The 16877-nt window shown below is 37.5% G+C and overlaps 1 protein-coding gene and 1 long non-coding RNA gene across 3 annotated transcripts; both read right to left on the bottom strand.

The window, feature by feature from the left end:
* Nucleotides 1–153: 153 nt before the first annotated feature.
* Nucleotides 154–4332, bottom strand: LOC137730844 (nucleolar GTP-binding protein 1). 2 transcript variants are annotated; one of them, XM_068469833.2, is made up of 3 exons: nucleotides 4138–4332; nucleotides 971–3016; nucleotides 154–444 (listed from the first exon to the last, which is right to left on the bottom strand). In XM_068469833.2, exon 2 carries the CDS (start codon nucleotides 3000–3002, stop codon nucleotides 981–983), a length of 2022 nt encoding a protein of 673 aa, XP_068325934.2. In that variant the 5' UTR covers nucleotides 3003–3016; nucleotides 4138–4332; the 3' UTR covers nucleotides 154–444; nucleotides 971–980. The 2 variants fall into 2 exon arrangements, with proteins under 2 accessions (XP_068325934.2, XP_068325935.2); XM_068469834.2 differs by having other exon boundaries at nucleotides 971–3019; nucleotides 4138–4250.
* Nucleotides 4333–7476: 3144 nt separating this feature from the next.
* Nucleotides 7477–12148, bottom strand: LOC148690234 (uncharacterized). The gene is made up of 2 exons (XR_015957451.1): nucleotides 11980–12148; nucleotides 7477–7676 (listed from the first exon to the last, which is right to left on the bottom strand). It is a non-coding gene; the product is annotated as an uncharacterized LOC148690234 (long non-coding RNA).
* Between the last annotated feature and the right edge of the window lie 4729 nt (nucleotides 12149–16877).

The following is a 16877-nucleotide window of genomic DNA, read 5'->3' as shown; positions in this document are numbered from 1 at the left end:
CCAAAGTTTTATTTTCCTGCAAGAATATACTGATCCCTTCATCCAAATTCAAATCCTGAGGCCGGACCAGAGTGAATTTTGAAATTCGAAAAATCAAATCCAAAAGGATAATCGATTAAATAACTCATTTGGTTGGTGCAATTCACTTAAACATGCCAAAAAGTGAACCTTTTTCATTCCGCAAGCAAAAGAAACAGTAGTTTCAACGTCTCACAGTACGTCAAACTACAAATTACGAAAGCGAAAGGGAACAGAAACAAACAATTCTGTGTAAATTCAAATCCAAAAACACAAATATTAAATACGGAAACTATAAAGTCTGGTTACATGATCTTTCATGCTGCAATCCCCTGCCGAGACGAACCACAAGTTTAAAGAACTAAGTGCTTTCTCATCAGCAAGTACACTTCCCGGTGCATGCTGCAAAGGCACAAACCAACCATCCTGCAAGAAGAAAAGGTCTATTGATTACTACCGGGAACATCAAAAAGTTGGGCACCTGACAAATCTATTTCTTCGGTCTTAATACCTCAAATATTATTAAGTGAAAATCTAAACTCCACTGGACTGAAAACTTCTATCTGCTAGTTACACGAAAGTATTCTCGTACATCCGCATCAAATACATGGGTGCTTCAAGTATGTAATAGACAAAAAAAAGGAATGCAGCTGGTCCGAAAAACATGTAATATGCAGAAAACATACACCTGCCTAAAGCCAAGGCTCATAATAAAGAAATCATTATAATAAATTTTGGGGTGTGATATCCACACCCCATTTTACTTGTCACACACCATTTTAATTTTTGGCGTCGGATCAGATGAATTGAAGAACATCAACTAACATAAATTATCAAGGGGTGTGTGAGAAGTAAAATGGGGTGTGTGGATAGCACACCACTAAATTTTTCCCAATAAGTGGTCAAAAGAAAGACAAGCTGAACTGAAAGTGATGCAATGTGTATGAGGTACCTCAAATATTTCAACGCCTTTGGGTTTTTCCTATTGAGCGCTTTCCAGAGAACAAGTGCTTTGGTTTTAGAGTGGGAATGACCCTATCTGCCTCTCCACGACGAGCATCCTTGTTTCTATTCTTATTAGATTTCCTGGCCTTCTGTAGTGCCTTAGCCTTCTGATTAGAGTCCTTGAAGCCCTCTCCAGGGGCAACTTCAGTCGGAGGCCTTGACCTAGACCTTGAATGGGATCTAGATAACATACGCTGCTTCTTGTTGGGTGTATCCACATCCATAGCATCACCACCATCATTATCACCCCTGTCAACTGATCTCTCTCTCTTCCGCCCCCTAGAGACAGATCTGCTTCGGGCCCGTTCAATTGCCCTACTAGGATCAATTCCTAATTTTGATAGCTGCCTCCCCATTCTCTTTGTTGTGAATTCCCTATCCTTGTCAAATTTCCTTGGTACAATGGGTCGACTCTCTGCTGTGCTTTTCTTGATTCTATGTTCTTGAATGAGCAAGCTTTTCTTTTTCCTGATCGCAGCCAATGTCTTTTTCTCTTCTGGAGTCAATTCCAATCCATCCATCTCAAAATCATCACCGTCCTCTTCCTGACGGAGTCCTTCTTCTCGTTCCAACTCCTCAAGCCTATGTAAAATATCAGGATCAACAAAGTCAGACACATTGTGCCCATCAAGAATTTCTGGCATGACATCCTCTTTCCATTCATCATTAGCTAAGATATAATGCTTCTTCAAGCTGGCAGAGTATACACCTGCACCACCATTCTCATTCTCCAAATCCCTTTCTGTCTGTCTCTTTTCCTTCTCCGCTGCTTGCTTAATCTTAGCTTCTATAACTGCCTGAGGTATGCATGGGGGCCTTTCCTTGTTGTCACGAGGCTTTGGCATGGCAACATGAAAACGATTTAAGCAATCATTTATCTTTTTGGATTTCATCTTCAGCTCAACTCTCTGATTCAACAACCTCTCACAAGCTGCATTCTTTACGGCAATTACCCCCTCCTCAGTCAAAGTACTCATGGTCAAGAGTACCCCATCATCATTTGTAGCCTCACCTCCCTGACCAATCACTGTCTTCATAGCTTCAGATTTCATCTCTGCGACCAACTTCTTGTCTTCCTCGGATATACCATCCAATGGCTGCAAATCAGTCTTGTTGCAGACTATAATCAATGGTTTGTTCATAAACAGAGACTTGATGCTATGAAAAAGAGCTGCTTGTTGGGCAATGCTGTACCCACAAGACCCTGAGATGTCCAAGAAGAACAAAACCGCAGCTCTCAAGTGGGCCAAAGCTGTGATGCTGCACATCTCAATAATGTTACGGTCTTCAAATGGTCGGTCCAAGATCCCTGGTGTATCAATTACCTGGTACCTCAGGTATTTATAATCTGTATGCCCCACAAAGAGTGACTTGGTGGTAAAAGCATAGGGCTGGACATCCACATCAGCCCTTGTGATCTTGTTAATGAACGAGCTCTTTCCAACATTCGGATACCCACAAATCAATACTGTCCTGGTATTAGGGTCAATTGAAGGTAGCCTTGCCATGTGCTGCCTAATTTGTTCCAGGTAAGCTAAACTAGGACCGATCCTCTTTATAACCGTGCACATGCGGCCAAGAGCAGCGACCTTGAGACATTTGCATCGGTAAAGTGAATCACCATACTTCAACAACTTCACATAATCCTTAGAAATCTTTCCAATAAGATTTCTTGCAGTATTGATTTGGCCAAGTGCAAGCTTGTAGTGGTCTTTGTTGTAGAGAACATGAAGGAGGTCGCCATAAAAAGGGTGGATGTCATCCAGCCTAGGAAACTCATCAACTATTGTGGAGAGCTTTTCATGAAAATTCTGTTGGGTATATTTGACTTTGCGCATATAGAACTGACGAAGGCGGGAAATGGCATAACCCTTGTGGACTACAGTTGGGGTCTGCCTCTGAGTGCGAGACAGGATAATGTCAATGAAGTCCTTCCCATTTGGTACAACAGTCATCTTCTTGAAGTTATATTGAACCATGTTTACCTACTGATCTGCTTAAAAAAATATAAAAAAACAAGTTAATACCCAGGTTAGGTTTACCATACACTGAAAGTAAAAAATATGAGTATCCTAATTCCTAAGTTCCTAACCAATGCAATAATAATTAAAACCTGATTCTCACAGCACATCCTCTGATTTAAAACGTCTAGTTTATATTCACATTAGTTTGTTATACTAAAAGAACGCACAAGAGTACTTCTCAACACAAAAATTAACAAGAAACATGCCAACACCTTAACAAAAGCCACTGGAAAGATGCATATAACCCAGAGATGTATCAATACGTATCAGCAACCATTAACACAAATTTTATAGACAGAAACAACTATATACATAATGAACCTAAATGACTAATTTCATCACTAAAATCATAAGTTCATAACTGTCATTAATAAGAACCCCACCAACACCTTAACAACAGCCACAAGAAAATGCATATAACCCGGAGATGCATCAATACGTATCAACAACCATTAACATAAATTTTATAGACAGAAACAACTAAATAGATAAGGAACCTAAATGACTAATTTCATCACTAAAATCATAAGTTCATGGCCGTTATTATGAGAGCGAAATTCCTCACTAAACCGCACATAACCAAGCTTAAAATTCAAAAATCTCTCAGCATGAACAAGTATGAAACCATTCAAAGGCAGTTGTTACTTGTTACTAATCCAAGAATAACAAAAGAGTCACACACACAACTTGAGAAAATTTAGCTAAAAACATTATGCTTCATTTTTTTTTTCCCAGGAGAATTTAACAAATAGTAACATACAAATGAATACATGGTCTGCAACAAAACAACATCAAAAATCCTGATACATGCGTAATAAGATGCAAGCTTGGATTAATCACACTAATGACTCGTTGAGCCGCTTGAGAAAAGAGATTAACCAACGAATATTGTGATTTTTGTCAGTAATAAATTACAGATATTGCTCAAGCAACTTTCTGATAAGAAATGGTGTAATTTTAACTTTAAAAATATGAAAAAATCTGAACAAGTAAAGAAAACAAGCTGCAAATAAATTAAAAGAAATACAAAACCCCAATTAGAAGAAGAAGAGTATGCGAAATGCGGTGACGGAGATCGGTGAGGACTTACTTTACGACAGAGTGAGAGAGGGGACGACGAAGATTTCAGAGTTCGAAGGTTTCAGAGTTTGAGGGTTTGAGAGAAGCGGCGGCGGCGCCTCTAGCAACTGGAGTTTTACACACAACAAAGAAAACTATATAAGGAAAGGGTTAGGCTTTTCTACCGCAAACCCAACTAAACAGGCCCAACAGGCCCAATTGATGTGATTTTTTGTGTTGGTTTTTCTAGGGTTCTTGGGCGAAGAGGCCACTCTCAAAAAGGAAAAATGTCGATTAAATTTTTCTTTTTCTAATGTGCGTACTAGTATATGCCTACATGTTTTGTGTATGAACATTTTTTTTTTTTTATTGGGAAAGAACAAACAACGTGGAAGTAGGGTAGAGAGAGACTTATTTTTTATTTTTTATTCTTTAAATCAAAGATATGTTAGTATCACAGTTAGGGTTGCAGACTTGCAATAGAGTCGAATGGATGGGAATTCATGGTCTGGTGGTTTTTTTATTTTTAATATTTAATTTATTTATTTAATATTTTCTTTTTCTGTATATAATTATAACTGATTTTTTTGTTGTTGTTTAAGTAATTAGTTATAACGAAATATCCGAGATAGTACATCCTTACATCTCATTTAACCTCATGAAATTCAAAATTTGATACTTAACCAACTCAACATGTGTCTCACTTTGCCTATGTCATCATAATACAGTATCGATTGAGTGACACATGACATGCCTCGATCCCAATATCCTCTACACACCAGGATGGGCACTTGTTGAGCAACACCCAAGGGTGACGAAGCCATTTTAAACATGCATACAAATAAAATATGTAATTAGAAATAAATAAGTCAATACGAAAACGTGTTCAGAGCATACAACTAATCAAAAATAATGTGAAAGAATTACTATAAGAAGGTACGAACAAAGGAATGGGTCCTCCACTGAGAAGACTCAAAGATATCTATCCAGAAATGCCCTGACGCCAAAATTGTATGCCTTGATTCTAAATCCTGAAGGGGGTGCATAACAAAGGGTGAGTGGACCAAAGTTTATAATAATAATAAAAACCGATTTCTTTCTGAACATATCCTGTTTTGAAAACATATATAATACTACATAATAGGTTTTTCTAAAATCTCTAACATGCCATGAAAAACATTCGTAAAACATATACGTGTAAACCAGTGCTCAGTAATGGTAATATAGTCACTCGAAGGTTAATCCGTAAATCACATCAATGATGTACTCAACTAGGGGTATCACAGTCGCATGAAGGCATAACCATCACCCGAAGGTGAAGCTATATGACACTGGGTTACGCTAGTGAAGAAATATAGTGGGTCCATTACCCGAAGGTGAAATTGTATATGCCAGTGAAGAAATATAATAGGTCCATCACCCGAAGATGAAGTTGTACGATATTGGGTTACGCCAATGAAGAAATATAATGGGTCTATCACCCGAAGGTGAAGCTGTACGACTCTGGGTTACGCCAGTGAAGAAATATATACATATAACATAACACACCGACATTGGCCGCGGCTAATGAAGCTGTCCGACACTGGTTTCACCAGTGAAGCTGGGAATATATCATAACTATCATCAATTGTGTCCTATGGCCATAGACGTATACATACTCGTGTTGTGTGTATGTGTTGTATGATAACCCACCAGATAAGCACAGGAAACGTAATTCAAAATCTCATGTCAAATCACCAGAGCTCAAAAACTCAAAGCATCAATTCTTAAACCATAATAAATCATACTCATAAATCCGTAATATATCATACGCGCAAATCCAATAATTCATAACGTTTCGTAAAACATAATTTGATAAATCATAAATAATGCAGAAAACATAAAATCATGAAATCAAGCTTTTCGTGAATGCAAGCCTAATATTTTATAAAAACATACAATTTAAGAAGGGGTCCACTCATAGATATTCCGTTGTCGGTAAGCCACTCGAATTAGGGAGGATGAGGTCACTTCCCACCGACGCACCTAAACACAAATAGAGACCATTTAATAAAACTCCACTAAAACGATAGAATTTAGGAAAATAGACAGCGGATTCGGATTTGGCACGTCGAAAAACCTAAAGAGGGACCTTGGGTTCCTCCACGCGCTGCCACGGGGCAGCAGCCAGGGTTACCACACGCTGCCACACGTCGAGATGGGTCCCCCAAAAAGTCGCCACAATTGCCATGGACAGCGGCGAAGCATAATACCTCCGACAGAGGAGTGTGTGCTCTATGCGTCGGCCATGACGTGCACCTACGCACCAACCATGGAAACTAGGAATTAGGTCCTGGTTGGGTCGGATCTAGGTTTTGGGTTGCTGTGTTGGGCTGGGTTATTGGATTAGGCTTGGTTATTAGGTTGGGCCTGGTTGTTGGTTTTGGATCATGTTTGGGTTACAAGTCGGGTCAACCCAGTCCTAGTCACTGGCGAAAGGGAAGGCCAGAATAATTTTCAACTTCGATCAATCCTAAATCTTCACTAAACCTAGTCATCCAATATATCAAAATGAAGCCCAACAAACAAGGAGTTGGAATATACCTTTAGTTTCCTCAGTCGTGGTCGGAGTTGGTTGGAAAATGGCTCGAAAGCCACCGAAAAACTAGGGGAGTTTTCCACCTTCGTTGCTTCTTGATCGGAGAACTGGAAATCTGTCTGGAGTTCGCAAGATTAAGTGGTAGTGGCACTATGCATCAGTGAACAGAGAGGGAAAAGGACGAGATAGTGAGTTTGTGAGGGAAGATGGCGAGGTGAAGGATGAGGTGGTGTGATATGGCTCGCCATAATGGCCATCGTTGTGAGTGACTGGCGGTGGTGTTTGTGTACGTCCATGCTCGAAGATAATGAGAGACTAACAGAAAGAACTGAGAAAGAGAGTGAAGATGAGAGAAAAAAGTGACGGGGAGAGGATTCGAGAGTCTCCAAGAGTTAGGGAGGAAAAATGAGACGGGGAAAGAGGATAAGTGGGGTGTTGGCCCCACGGGCCACAAAAACCCACCAAAAAATTATTAAAATAAAACAATTATCCAACCCTAATATCTAGAATAATAAACTGACTACTTTGCCCCTCAACTTCAAAATTCCTTAAAACGTTTATCATAACTCCGAATTCGATTCCGCTTGTGCCCACACGTTCATAGCGACGAGTGCTACATGAATAAATTAAAAGAAAAGTTCCTACATGTCACACCCCAATCGGAAAATTAACTTAAAACTCTAATTAAAGCATGATTCACAATTTAATATGGAATAAAATCTTTAAGAACAGATTAATCCATAGTTAAAAAATGAAGAAAGAAAAATAAATACAAATTAGAAGATATAAACCTATTCAAACATAATTCACATTCATTCACCAAGAGGTAATTCTCAAGTTTTACAAAGCACACTTTAAACAAATTTACATAAAGCTTCTTGTTCCTTATTCAAACAAAAGAGCAAACACCACCAAGCTCTTTATTTTATTTCTATTTACACATATCGTATAGTAACATCTCTAGCACAAGATTTAGTTCTCTGGTTCCGAACCTGCACAAATTTAATTAGGTGAGCATAAAGCTCAGTAGGGACATTATACCTCTATACATATGATATGTATGAAAGCAAATATATATATAACCATGAATATATTATTTTATTTTATTTTTTAGTTAAAACACATTAGAAAAATGATATGTATGAATGCACAAAGTTTCTCACTTCAAACCCATTAACCTGAACTCAAACACCATATTTCCCTTTCGTTAGTGCTCTTGCCTAATTCCCTTTCGATAGTTCCATATTACCCTTAAATTATTGTGCACTTTGGGGCTAGCCTAAAACATGGTACCTACCAAGAATTAGGCTCAACTACACAAAAGCCTTCCTCATTGCCCATTTACCTATCTCCTTCACAAGAATCTCAACTCAAGGTAATCAGTTCATTGTTTAACAAATGAATGAAAAACATGTATATCAACCCATCCAAGTAATTGTATAGGCAATGAGTTTATGAATCCAACCAAATAGTTAAATATCAATCAATATGTATCAATCAGATAATAAATGAATAAATAATTATAAGGTTTCCCAAGCACCCTCTACTTGGTTCCAAAGCTACAACGTAAGTCCACATAACTGCCAAACTAATCATGTGACAACCCGTTCCAAATTTTATTATTTTATAAATTTTAAAAGAATGAATTTACGAAAATGCCCTTGAGGCGAGGGTATTGACTTTCGTTGACCAACGTATAGTGAGACATACGAGATATTCTTTTTGAGTATTCATGTAGTACTCGACGATACGGACACGTAGGCATAAGCAGAAGTGAATTTGGAGTTACGGTTAAAGTTTTACGAAACTGTAAACCTGAAAAGTACTTTGTTTTAGTTACTATTTATATTTTTATAATCTTTTTATTAATTTTTTTTTTTTTTTTTTTAGTTTTTAAGAGGGAAGAAGAAGAAAAGAAAAAAAGAAAAGGGGGAGTGGCTGCCCGATGGTAGAGAAGGAGAAGAGAGGAAGAGAGCAGGAGGAACGTGGAAAGAGTGGTCGAATGGGGAGATGAGAGTGGAAGGTGAGTGACCAACCAAAAGAGGGAAACAGGAGGGGAAAGGAGGGAGAAGGATACACCGGATCCCTTTACCTGGTTTTCCATTTCGGGTTGACTCGGCGGCACCATTAATTCCGATGCATTTTCCGGTGGTTCTCCGGCAAATTAGAACCCCTCATCACTTGGAATCATCCTAGAATTCTTCCCTCTACCTACTTCACCCCAAATTGGAGAGAATTTGGCCTTGAAACTAGGAAATCCGCACCGTGGGTGCCATAAGAATCCTTGCTCGTGATCTACCAATTGTGAAACCACCTCCTTCAATTACCACTACCAAAACACTCCCTTAGAACCCAGGAACAAAGCCCAGGCAATGGTGGAGGCATCAGAGCAAGTTTGGAGGTCAAATTGAAAACACCCAAGTATAGGGTTTCCAACGGGTTTTAACAAAATTGAAGCTTTTCCTCGCCTAATTGGCCTTGGTCACAGGCGCCAATCGTTCGGGACGTTTTGATGTGCATGCTAGTGAATCTTAGCGTGGACTCCAGGGGAGTGGATGTTTTCCTTCTTATCATATATATACAATTGATTTATGCATGTCACATGCAAATAATTAATGTGAGCTACGAATGGCTTGATCCTTGTTTAGGGTACGTAGGCAGTCTAACGAGACGTTAGATGCAGCCATATAATAAACGAGACTAAATAATTGAGACAATAGCCTTGTTTGAGGAATTGAGTAGTGTGAGGGAGATTGGTGAAAAATGTGAGATTTAACCTTAGGTTTTGGTAGTTAAATGTTGGTCATAAATTAAGATGTAAAGAATCAAGAAATTGAAGTAAGGAAAGGTAATTAGTGATAGTTAATTTAATTAGTGTCTATTTGGACTTATCACTGATGATTACTCTCGAAAGTAAATAGTTCAGGAGTGGGGTGTTACAGTTATGCATTTCATGCCATTTGTATATATGCTTATATATCTGGAAATATTATAATATGGTTGAATTTTAGATTTACATCATGGCATATTCATATGTATAGTACCTGAACCTAATTATTATGAACGCTTTGAAGTACCAAATGATGCTGCGGACGTCCAGGTAAGCTTTAGGTGAGTACATGTTGATGATAGCGATAGTAGTGAGTATGATTGTGTTAAGATATATTAGAGCTCATAAACCTACACCCCGATGTTAGTGCTCCCGCCCGTGGCCAGGGCCTAGCCTTTACGTGATCGTTCACCTCTCGCACCACATGCTCACCTTGAATCCAAGGTAAGTGCCAGCCTGTCGTACAGACCACATTAGGTGGTTCTGACTCGTAGATGAGCTACGATTCGTCGCACAACCTTCATGTGATCGTAGCATTTGAGCGTACTTATTTACACCCAGCCTATCGTACATACAACTTTAGGTGTTCCGACACGTCTGCAGGTATACTTATTTATGAGCTATTGGCTAACATATTGATGAGCTATTGGCTAGTATGTTATTGAGCTATTGGCTAGCATGTTATTGAGCTATTGACTAGCATTGATTGATGAGAGATGAATAAGTAGTATAGGTCACTATAGGTGACTCCGACTTATGTGCTAGCATTGATTGATGAGATATGGGTGCAATTGTACATGTCACCACAAGTGACTTCCGACTTGCGTGCTAGTATGGATTATCAAACACATGATTATTTATGTTGCTAATGAGATGCTATGTTGTGGTATACTTTTGGTTTTACTATTGTTATACATTTAATTTCATACTTATACGTAATATGATTTTCTAGAAACTATTCGAGTTTTACAACGAGGGGTTACTACCTTTGATAATGGAAATGATTTTGAAAATCTTGGTTTCGATCACTCACTCACACTTTCTATTTATGCACCCCTCCAGTTACTAGCAGCAGAGTTTCCGTATTGACGAGGATTTGTGGCACTTCCCAGTATAGATGGATTCTTTTGATGGTATAATCATTATCATACCTTACTATACTATACATATGCTCTGTATCACGTGTGAAATGGGTTCAGACCCGCTCACCACGCACTCGTGTACTTAGGCACTTTTAGATTTTAATTTATTCACATTTTATACATTATCACACTTTATGGCTTCGTCACCTTCCTGGTGTCGCCCAGCATGCCTCAATTTGGGGTCCTAATGGATATTCCGGGTCGGGATGTGTCAAATCAAGTATCTTGGTCCAACTCGTGAGTTCCTATTCAAAGTATAAACTATCACTATTTAAGCACACAATTTAAAATATAACTCATATTATAGATAGACTTTGTAGAATACATACTTTAATAAGTATGTATAATAATAACCCAAACAAAACATACTTCAGTCTTCTAGTAAAATAGTTTTAAAACTAAAAGTTTTTGTATGGTGAAAATTTGTTATGCAAAATTAATATTGGATATATGTACGAACCCACCAATAATATCTAAATATATTATTGCAATTAGAACTTGTTTCCAACACCAAAATTTGTTTATTGAAATAGATCACTAGTTCAAAAGTTTCATGTGTCAAAATTTCACCTTGAAATCCCTTCCTTCCTACCAATGCATAACTAAAACCTCAACATAACAAACTCTTTCTTTTTGAGTTTCTGAAATCTCTTTGTTTTAAACAGTAACAAAACATAAGTATATTTTGAAATCAAAGGGGAAAGTGAACATTTTATAATATAAAATTATGGGGTTTTTGGCTGAAAGAGATTGACTATTGATTAACCAACCTCTTCAAAACCCACTAAAATAGAGAGATGAAACAAATAAAAGGAATGAGAAGTATAACCAAAAGAAAATAGCACCCTTTCTCCTTCACTAGCCTTTTGAAACTATAAAGCTTTTTGTCTGGCATTTCTGTTACTGTTGATTCTCAAAAGAACTGCTAACTCCCTATTTATACAGGTTTTTATTTCTTTTTAACTTGCTAAAAAAAAAAAAAAATCTTACTTATCCTAACAATCATGATACCTAACTCTAGACTTTTCATCATCTGCTTCTTAGACCTCCACCTCCTACTTCCATAGACTCCACAAGTTCTCCTGGAACTAACACTCAGGTGACACAAGCCACCAAGCCACAGAAATTGAACACCTCCTGCTTGCTAGCAGTAAGAGGAGGATTCACCTGACTAGCACATGGCAACTAGATTGAGATGAAAATCCTAGCAAATGAAAATAACACACCTCCTGATTTTAAATTCTTACGTGGTGGTAAGAGAGAAAGAGGCATGGAAATCACAAGCTCAATTGTACAGTCATAAGGAAATAAAAACAAACTTACCTCATGAATTACTTGGTGGCTACTCCAATTTGACTCTAGATAAGTATGGAATTGAAGACCCAAAGACAAAACTTATTTCTTGCTTCTGAAATTTGAAGAGAGAAAAAGCTAGGGCATTTTCCCCCTTTTCAGACTACGGTAGATTTGAGAAAAGGAGATTGTGGACTCCTTATTGGAGTCATCGTCCAGAAGAAAGAAACAAATATAAAAAATATAAATTAATAACAACAAAATATTGTATTTGTCCTTTTTGTCAAAAGTATATAGTATATATATATTATATATAATGAATCTCAAACATATGGACCAATTTACATATTAGTCTAACTATATAAATTTGAGAGTTAAATTATACACTTGCACTACTAACTAATTAAAAAAATTTCGGGTTCTCACACTACATTTCATAGAACGAGAGTCAACAGAAGTCAACGCTTTCCTCGTTAGGGGTATTTTTGTAAATTCAAGTTAAAATTATAAAAATCATAATATTTAGGGACGGGTCGTTACAACACAAGTAAGTCTCATTGTTGCTAAAGGATTGGTTTTATTAGTTTATCAGTCACAGACACTTATGTGACACATATCTCAACAACCGGTTCATTTGTTCCACGTAAATAGTTTTGACGAACTTGTTACCAAACTTTAAGAGTAATTCCACCCCAAACAAGCCCCTGCACAATAGGCAATTCAATTCCCCCAAGTGAACAGTAACCGTCTTTTGTGGATCTCCACACCTAAACTGAATTGCTCAGGCAATTCGTATTAAAATATTATTATTATTTAAATAATAAAAGATAACTTTATTTTTAATTTCAGATAATAATAAAGGATTGGTTGAAAGTATTTGAAAATATTGAAATGTAGTGTAAGGTTGGAAGAACATGGTTAGGTATTTATAGAAAATAAATTATGGAGTGAAGAGCAGTGGAACTGCTATAACTGTTCGTTAGTTAAGCGAGACTTGATCGAGTTTTATGGAGTGAACAATGTTTGGCTACGTAAGGATGAGTAGGAATTCCTACTCAAAATTCTTCATGCCCGACTCGCATAATTTTGTGCTTATATTCGAAACTATTTATATTATAAATCACTATGTAGAGATCATCTTTGCAACAAATGAATTACAACTAAGGTTGTTTTTTTTTTTTTTTTTTTTTTGTCAAGAACTAAAGTCGTTTAGTCAGTTAACTGTAGCAAATAGATAGAGCTGTAATGATTTTACTATTCTTGTCCATCTATTTTTATGTTGTTCAATAATTAAACGACATTTATGTTAATTGACTTTTTCTAAGATAATCTTTATAGAAATTTATTATATAAACAATTCTGATTATAAACATGAAAATTTATGAATTAGAAACAAATAATTTTTTGTAAAGAGCTGCTGGATATCGTTTGGTTATCAAAGTATCTCTTATAGAGTGGCCCCACAAACATCAGGAGTTTAGGTGCCGAAAATGTCAAATGCCCAGCTTGTGACAACCATGGTTTTTGGACACTTGTCCCATCACTTAACAGCAAGTTAAGGGAGTTACAAAAAATTTAAAAATTAAAAAAAAAAAAATTCTCTCACGTGACTACCCCCTCTGCAACAAACAAAGCATATCACCATAAATTCACAACTCAATAACTCAACAATGCACACAACTCCTCCAGCTCCGCCGCTCCCTCCACTACAAACGCCACACCAATGTATTTGTCATCGGCACCGGAAGCATCAGAATGGCAATCACCAAGGTCATCCTCAACCAAGACCTCGCCGACAAGCTCCGTCGTTATTGACGCCAAGCCCAACAAGTTGCGCGGTAAGATGCTCTACTCAAAGCTCACCGCCTTCTTCCTCCTCTACCCCAAGACCACCGTCCATGTTGAGTACTCTGTCACTCCCAGATCCAGTGAATACTTCAGTTTAGTGTAGGTGTTGTCGCCGTCTTCTATTTGATGGCGCTCACAACTTGGCGATTTCAAGAGTTCAATTTGCAATCAATTGCATTGATAATCTAGAGAACTGATCTCTATTGGTGGGAGACGATTTGAGGTTTGCCGACGGGATAAGCCGGTGGGTTTTTTTTTTTCAAAGGTAACGAAGTTAAGTTCTTGTTAAGTGATAAGATAGGTGTCAAAAAATGAAAAATGTACGATTGTCACAGGCTGGGTATTGAAATATTTTTCGTGGCATGGAAGGATAAGGATAACAAGGGAGGAATTGGAGTAGTAATCAAAAGTGAGGAGGGAAGATTTTTGGCGGCATTAGCGATGCATCTGCACCATATAGCTTGACCATGGTTGGTAGAATTGGAGGCAGCGCTTGCGGTCAATCACGATGGTGAAAGATATGCAAAAGGAGCAGTTGGAATTAGAGGGTGATGCTGCTTTAAACTTGCAGGCAGAGGATGATACTTCATTGTGGGGCAATGTAGTTAATGAGGCAAGATTTTTCTTAAGGTCTACTCCACAGGTCAGAGTAAGATATGCTCCTAGAGAGGCAAACAAGGTTATACTCACAGATTGGCGCAATGGGGTATTGCCTTCGATCACAAACGAATTTGGTTTGAGGAACCTCCGGATGTAATTTTGGACCTCCTGATAGAGGATAGTTAACTATGTAATTTTACTGGAGCGAGACATTTTTCTCTTTGACCGGGTTGAAATCTCCAGCAAGATTTCTATCGAAGCCCATTAAATATGCACCTTATCCTACTATCTTGTACGTATTCTATATCAAGCTTAATAATATCGTACTTTTTTTCAAAACATTTTTCGTGGCAAAATTGATATAGGTTTTGCTAGCTAAGCTTTTAAACTCTTACTTTCTTTGAAAATGAGTTTTACAAAGAGAAACCACAATTGAAGTGGTTAATGGTAATATAATAATAGTTGGTATTTGACATTGTCTTGAAAATTCTTTCTTCAAGTTTTGAAGTCTTCGAATCATTTTAATTTAATGCCATATTCAATGAACTAGTTAATTGTTATTAATTGGCTATCATTTTTAAATCAATTTCATGGATGTGTGATATCATGTGTGTTGAGTAACTAGTTAAGTTTATGTTCTACTATAAGACATAGGGTCATTCTAAATTTTTTATTGACTTGAGCATTAACAGTGATCATTGATGATGTATATTGATCCACCTTAAGAAATACTAGTACATATATACCCTTATGTTTTAGAGACAACTAAAACCAAAATAAGTGAAGGAATATGTCTAAAATTACAAGAAAGTTGAATTTTGACTTGTTGGAAAGTCATTTTAAAATGACTGAAAGCTTTTTATAGAAAATATTTTTGAATTCCAAAAGCAACTAAAATGCTTTTTGCACGAAGCATTGATGTTCTTTTTGTAGGAAGCATTTTAAGTACTTTTTATAAGATTCACTTGAAAAAACATTTTCACCAAAATCACTTTTAATCATTTTAAAAGCACTTTCAAATCAGAATTTGATTGAAATGAAGTTAAATATGCATGCAGATTTGACCATTGACTACAAGTTGAAGATATAGATAGGACCAGTGGTGTTTGATAAAAAAAAAAAAAAAAAAAAAGAGAGAGATAGTTGTGATGACCCGTTCCGGAATTTACGGAATGAAAGGGCATTTTGGTAATTTCATTGGGATTAGGCTAGATATTTTGAATTGGTGCTTTTTGGGTCTTAAATTGTGTGCCACTTGGCCCATTTCCTTTTTGGTCCCCTCAACCCTCTCTCAAGATACCTCATTTTCCTTCCCCCCCACGAAACCGTGTCACTTGAACTGTTCAAATCGAACTCTGACAAGCTTCGATGTGTGACCATGGTAAGCTCCTAAAACTCCTTTGATCGTGTTTAGAAGTGAGTTTGAGACATTTTTGAGTAGTTTTGTGGTTTTTGGATGAAGAACACCTCGGGAATACCTTCCCTAGTTTTCGACGAGATTGTCGTGCCTTGCAATCTGTTTTTCAGCCAACTCTGTCCACCTCTCGACCTCTCACTGGTATGAATCTCTTCCTTATTCCTTGGGCTTCATTTTGGTATATTGCATGACGTGTTTTGGTTAAGTTTTGGGGTTGAACGAATCTTAGGAAGCTTCGGCTTTCTTCTCCGTCGAAACCTGCTTGAAATCGGGTCAACTTGACCCGATAGCCCAAAACCGTACCCCAATCTGAGCCCAAACCCTTGGGCCAGGCTACAGGCTCTAACCCAAAGCCTAACCCAAATGTGAAACCCAGCCCAGAACCTAGGCCTAAACCCAATTTCCCCAGGCCCAACCTTGCGATCCAATTACCCTCGGGCCAACCCAGCTGAACCGGCCCATCTTAGAACCCTGGTCAGCATGCGGGGTCCGTGTGTGAGCCTTGTCTTGGCCGTTACGTGGAGCATACACGCCTCCACCAGAGGTATTGTGATGGTGGCGCTAGCAACTTTTCTGACCAACTGCCCTGCGGCCCAAATCGGTGCGTACCTTAGGTCCCCCCTTTATGTTTTTCAACGTCCTGAATCTGTTTATGGCGTTCGTTTCCCGAAATTCAATCTTTATGATATAGTTTTATTAATTGGTACCTTTATGTGCTTAGGTGCATTTGTGTATGGCGTTTCCGTCCTCTCTTGTTTGCATGGCTCTTCGACGAAAAAATATCGGTGAGTAGACCCCTTATAAAATGCATATTTTACTCTTAGAAATGTATACATGAAAAGTATGATTTAATAGCTATGTTTTATGAAACGTTTATGAGTAAATTAGATTTACACTTTAGGTTATATTATCATGCTTTATTGACTTTACATTCCTTGTGGTATATATGATTGATGACTATATATACCTACTTATGAATGTGGTTTTGCGATATGGCATTTTAGTTACTGAGCTCCGATTTTACAGATATATATATATATATATATATTAGAAATATTATGTT

This window comes from Pyrus communis, chromosome 16 (genome assembly GCF_041283825.1).
Source record: "Pyrus communis isolate YQ-2024b chromosome 16, ASM4128382v1, whole genome shotgun sequence".
Classification (NCBI taxonomy): Eukaryota; Viridiplantae; Streptophyta; class Magnoliopsida; order Rosales; family Rosaceae; genus Pyrus; species Pyrus communis.
Note: the sequence above shows the minus strand (reverse complement) of the source record. Positions and strands in the feature narration are given on the sequence as shown.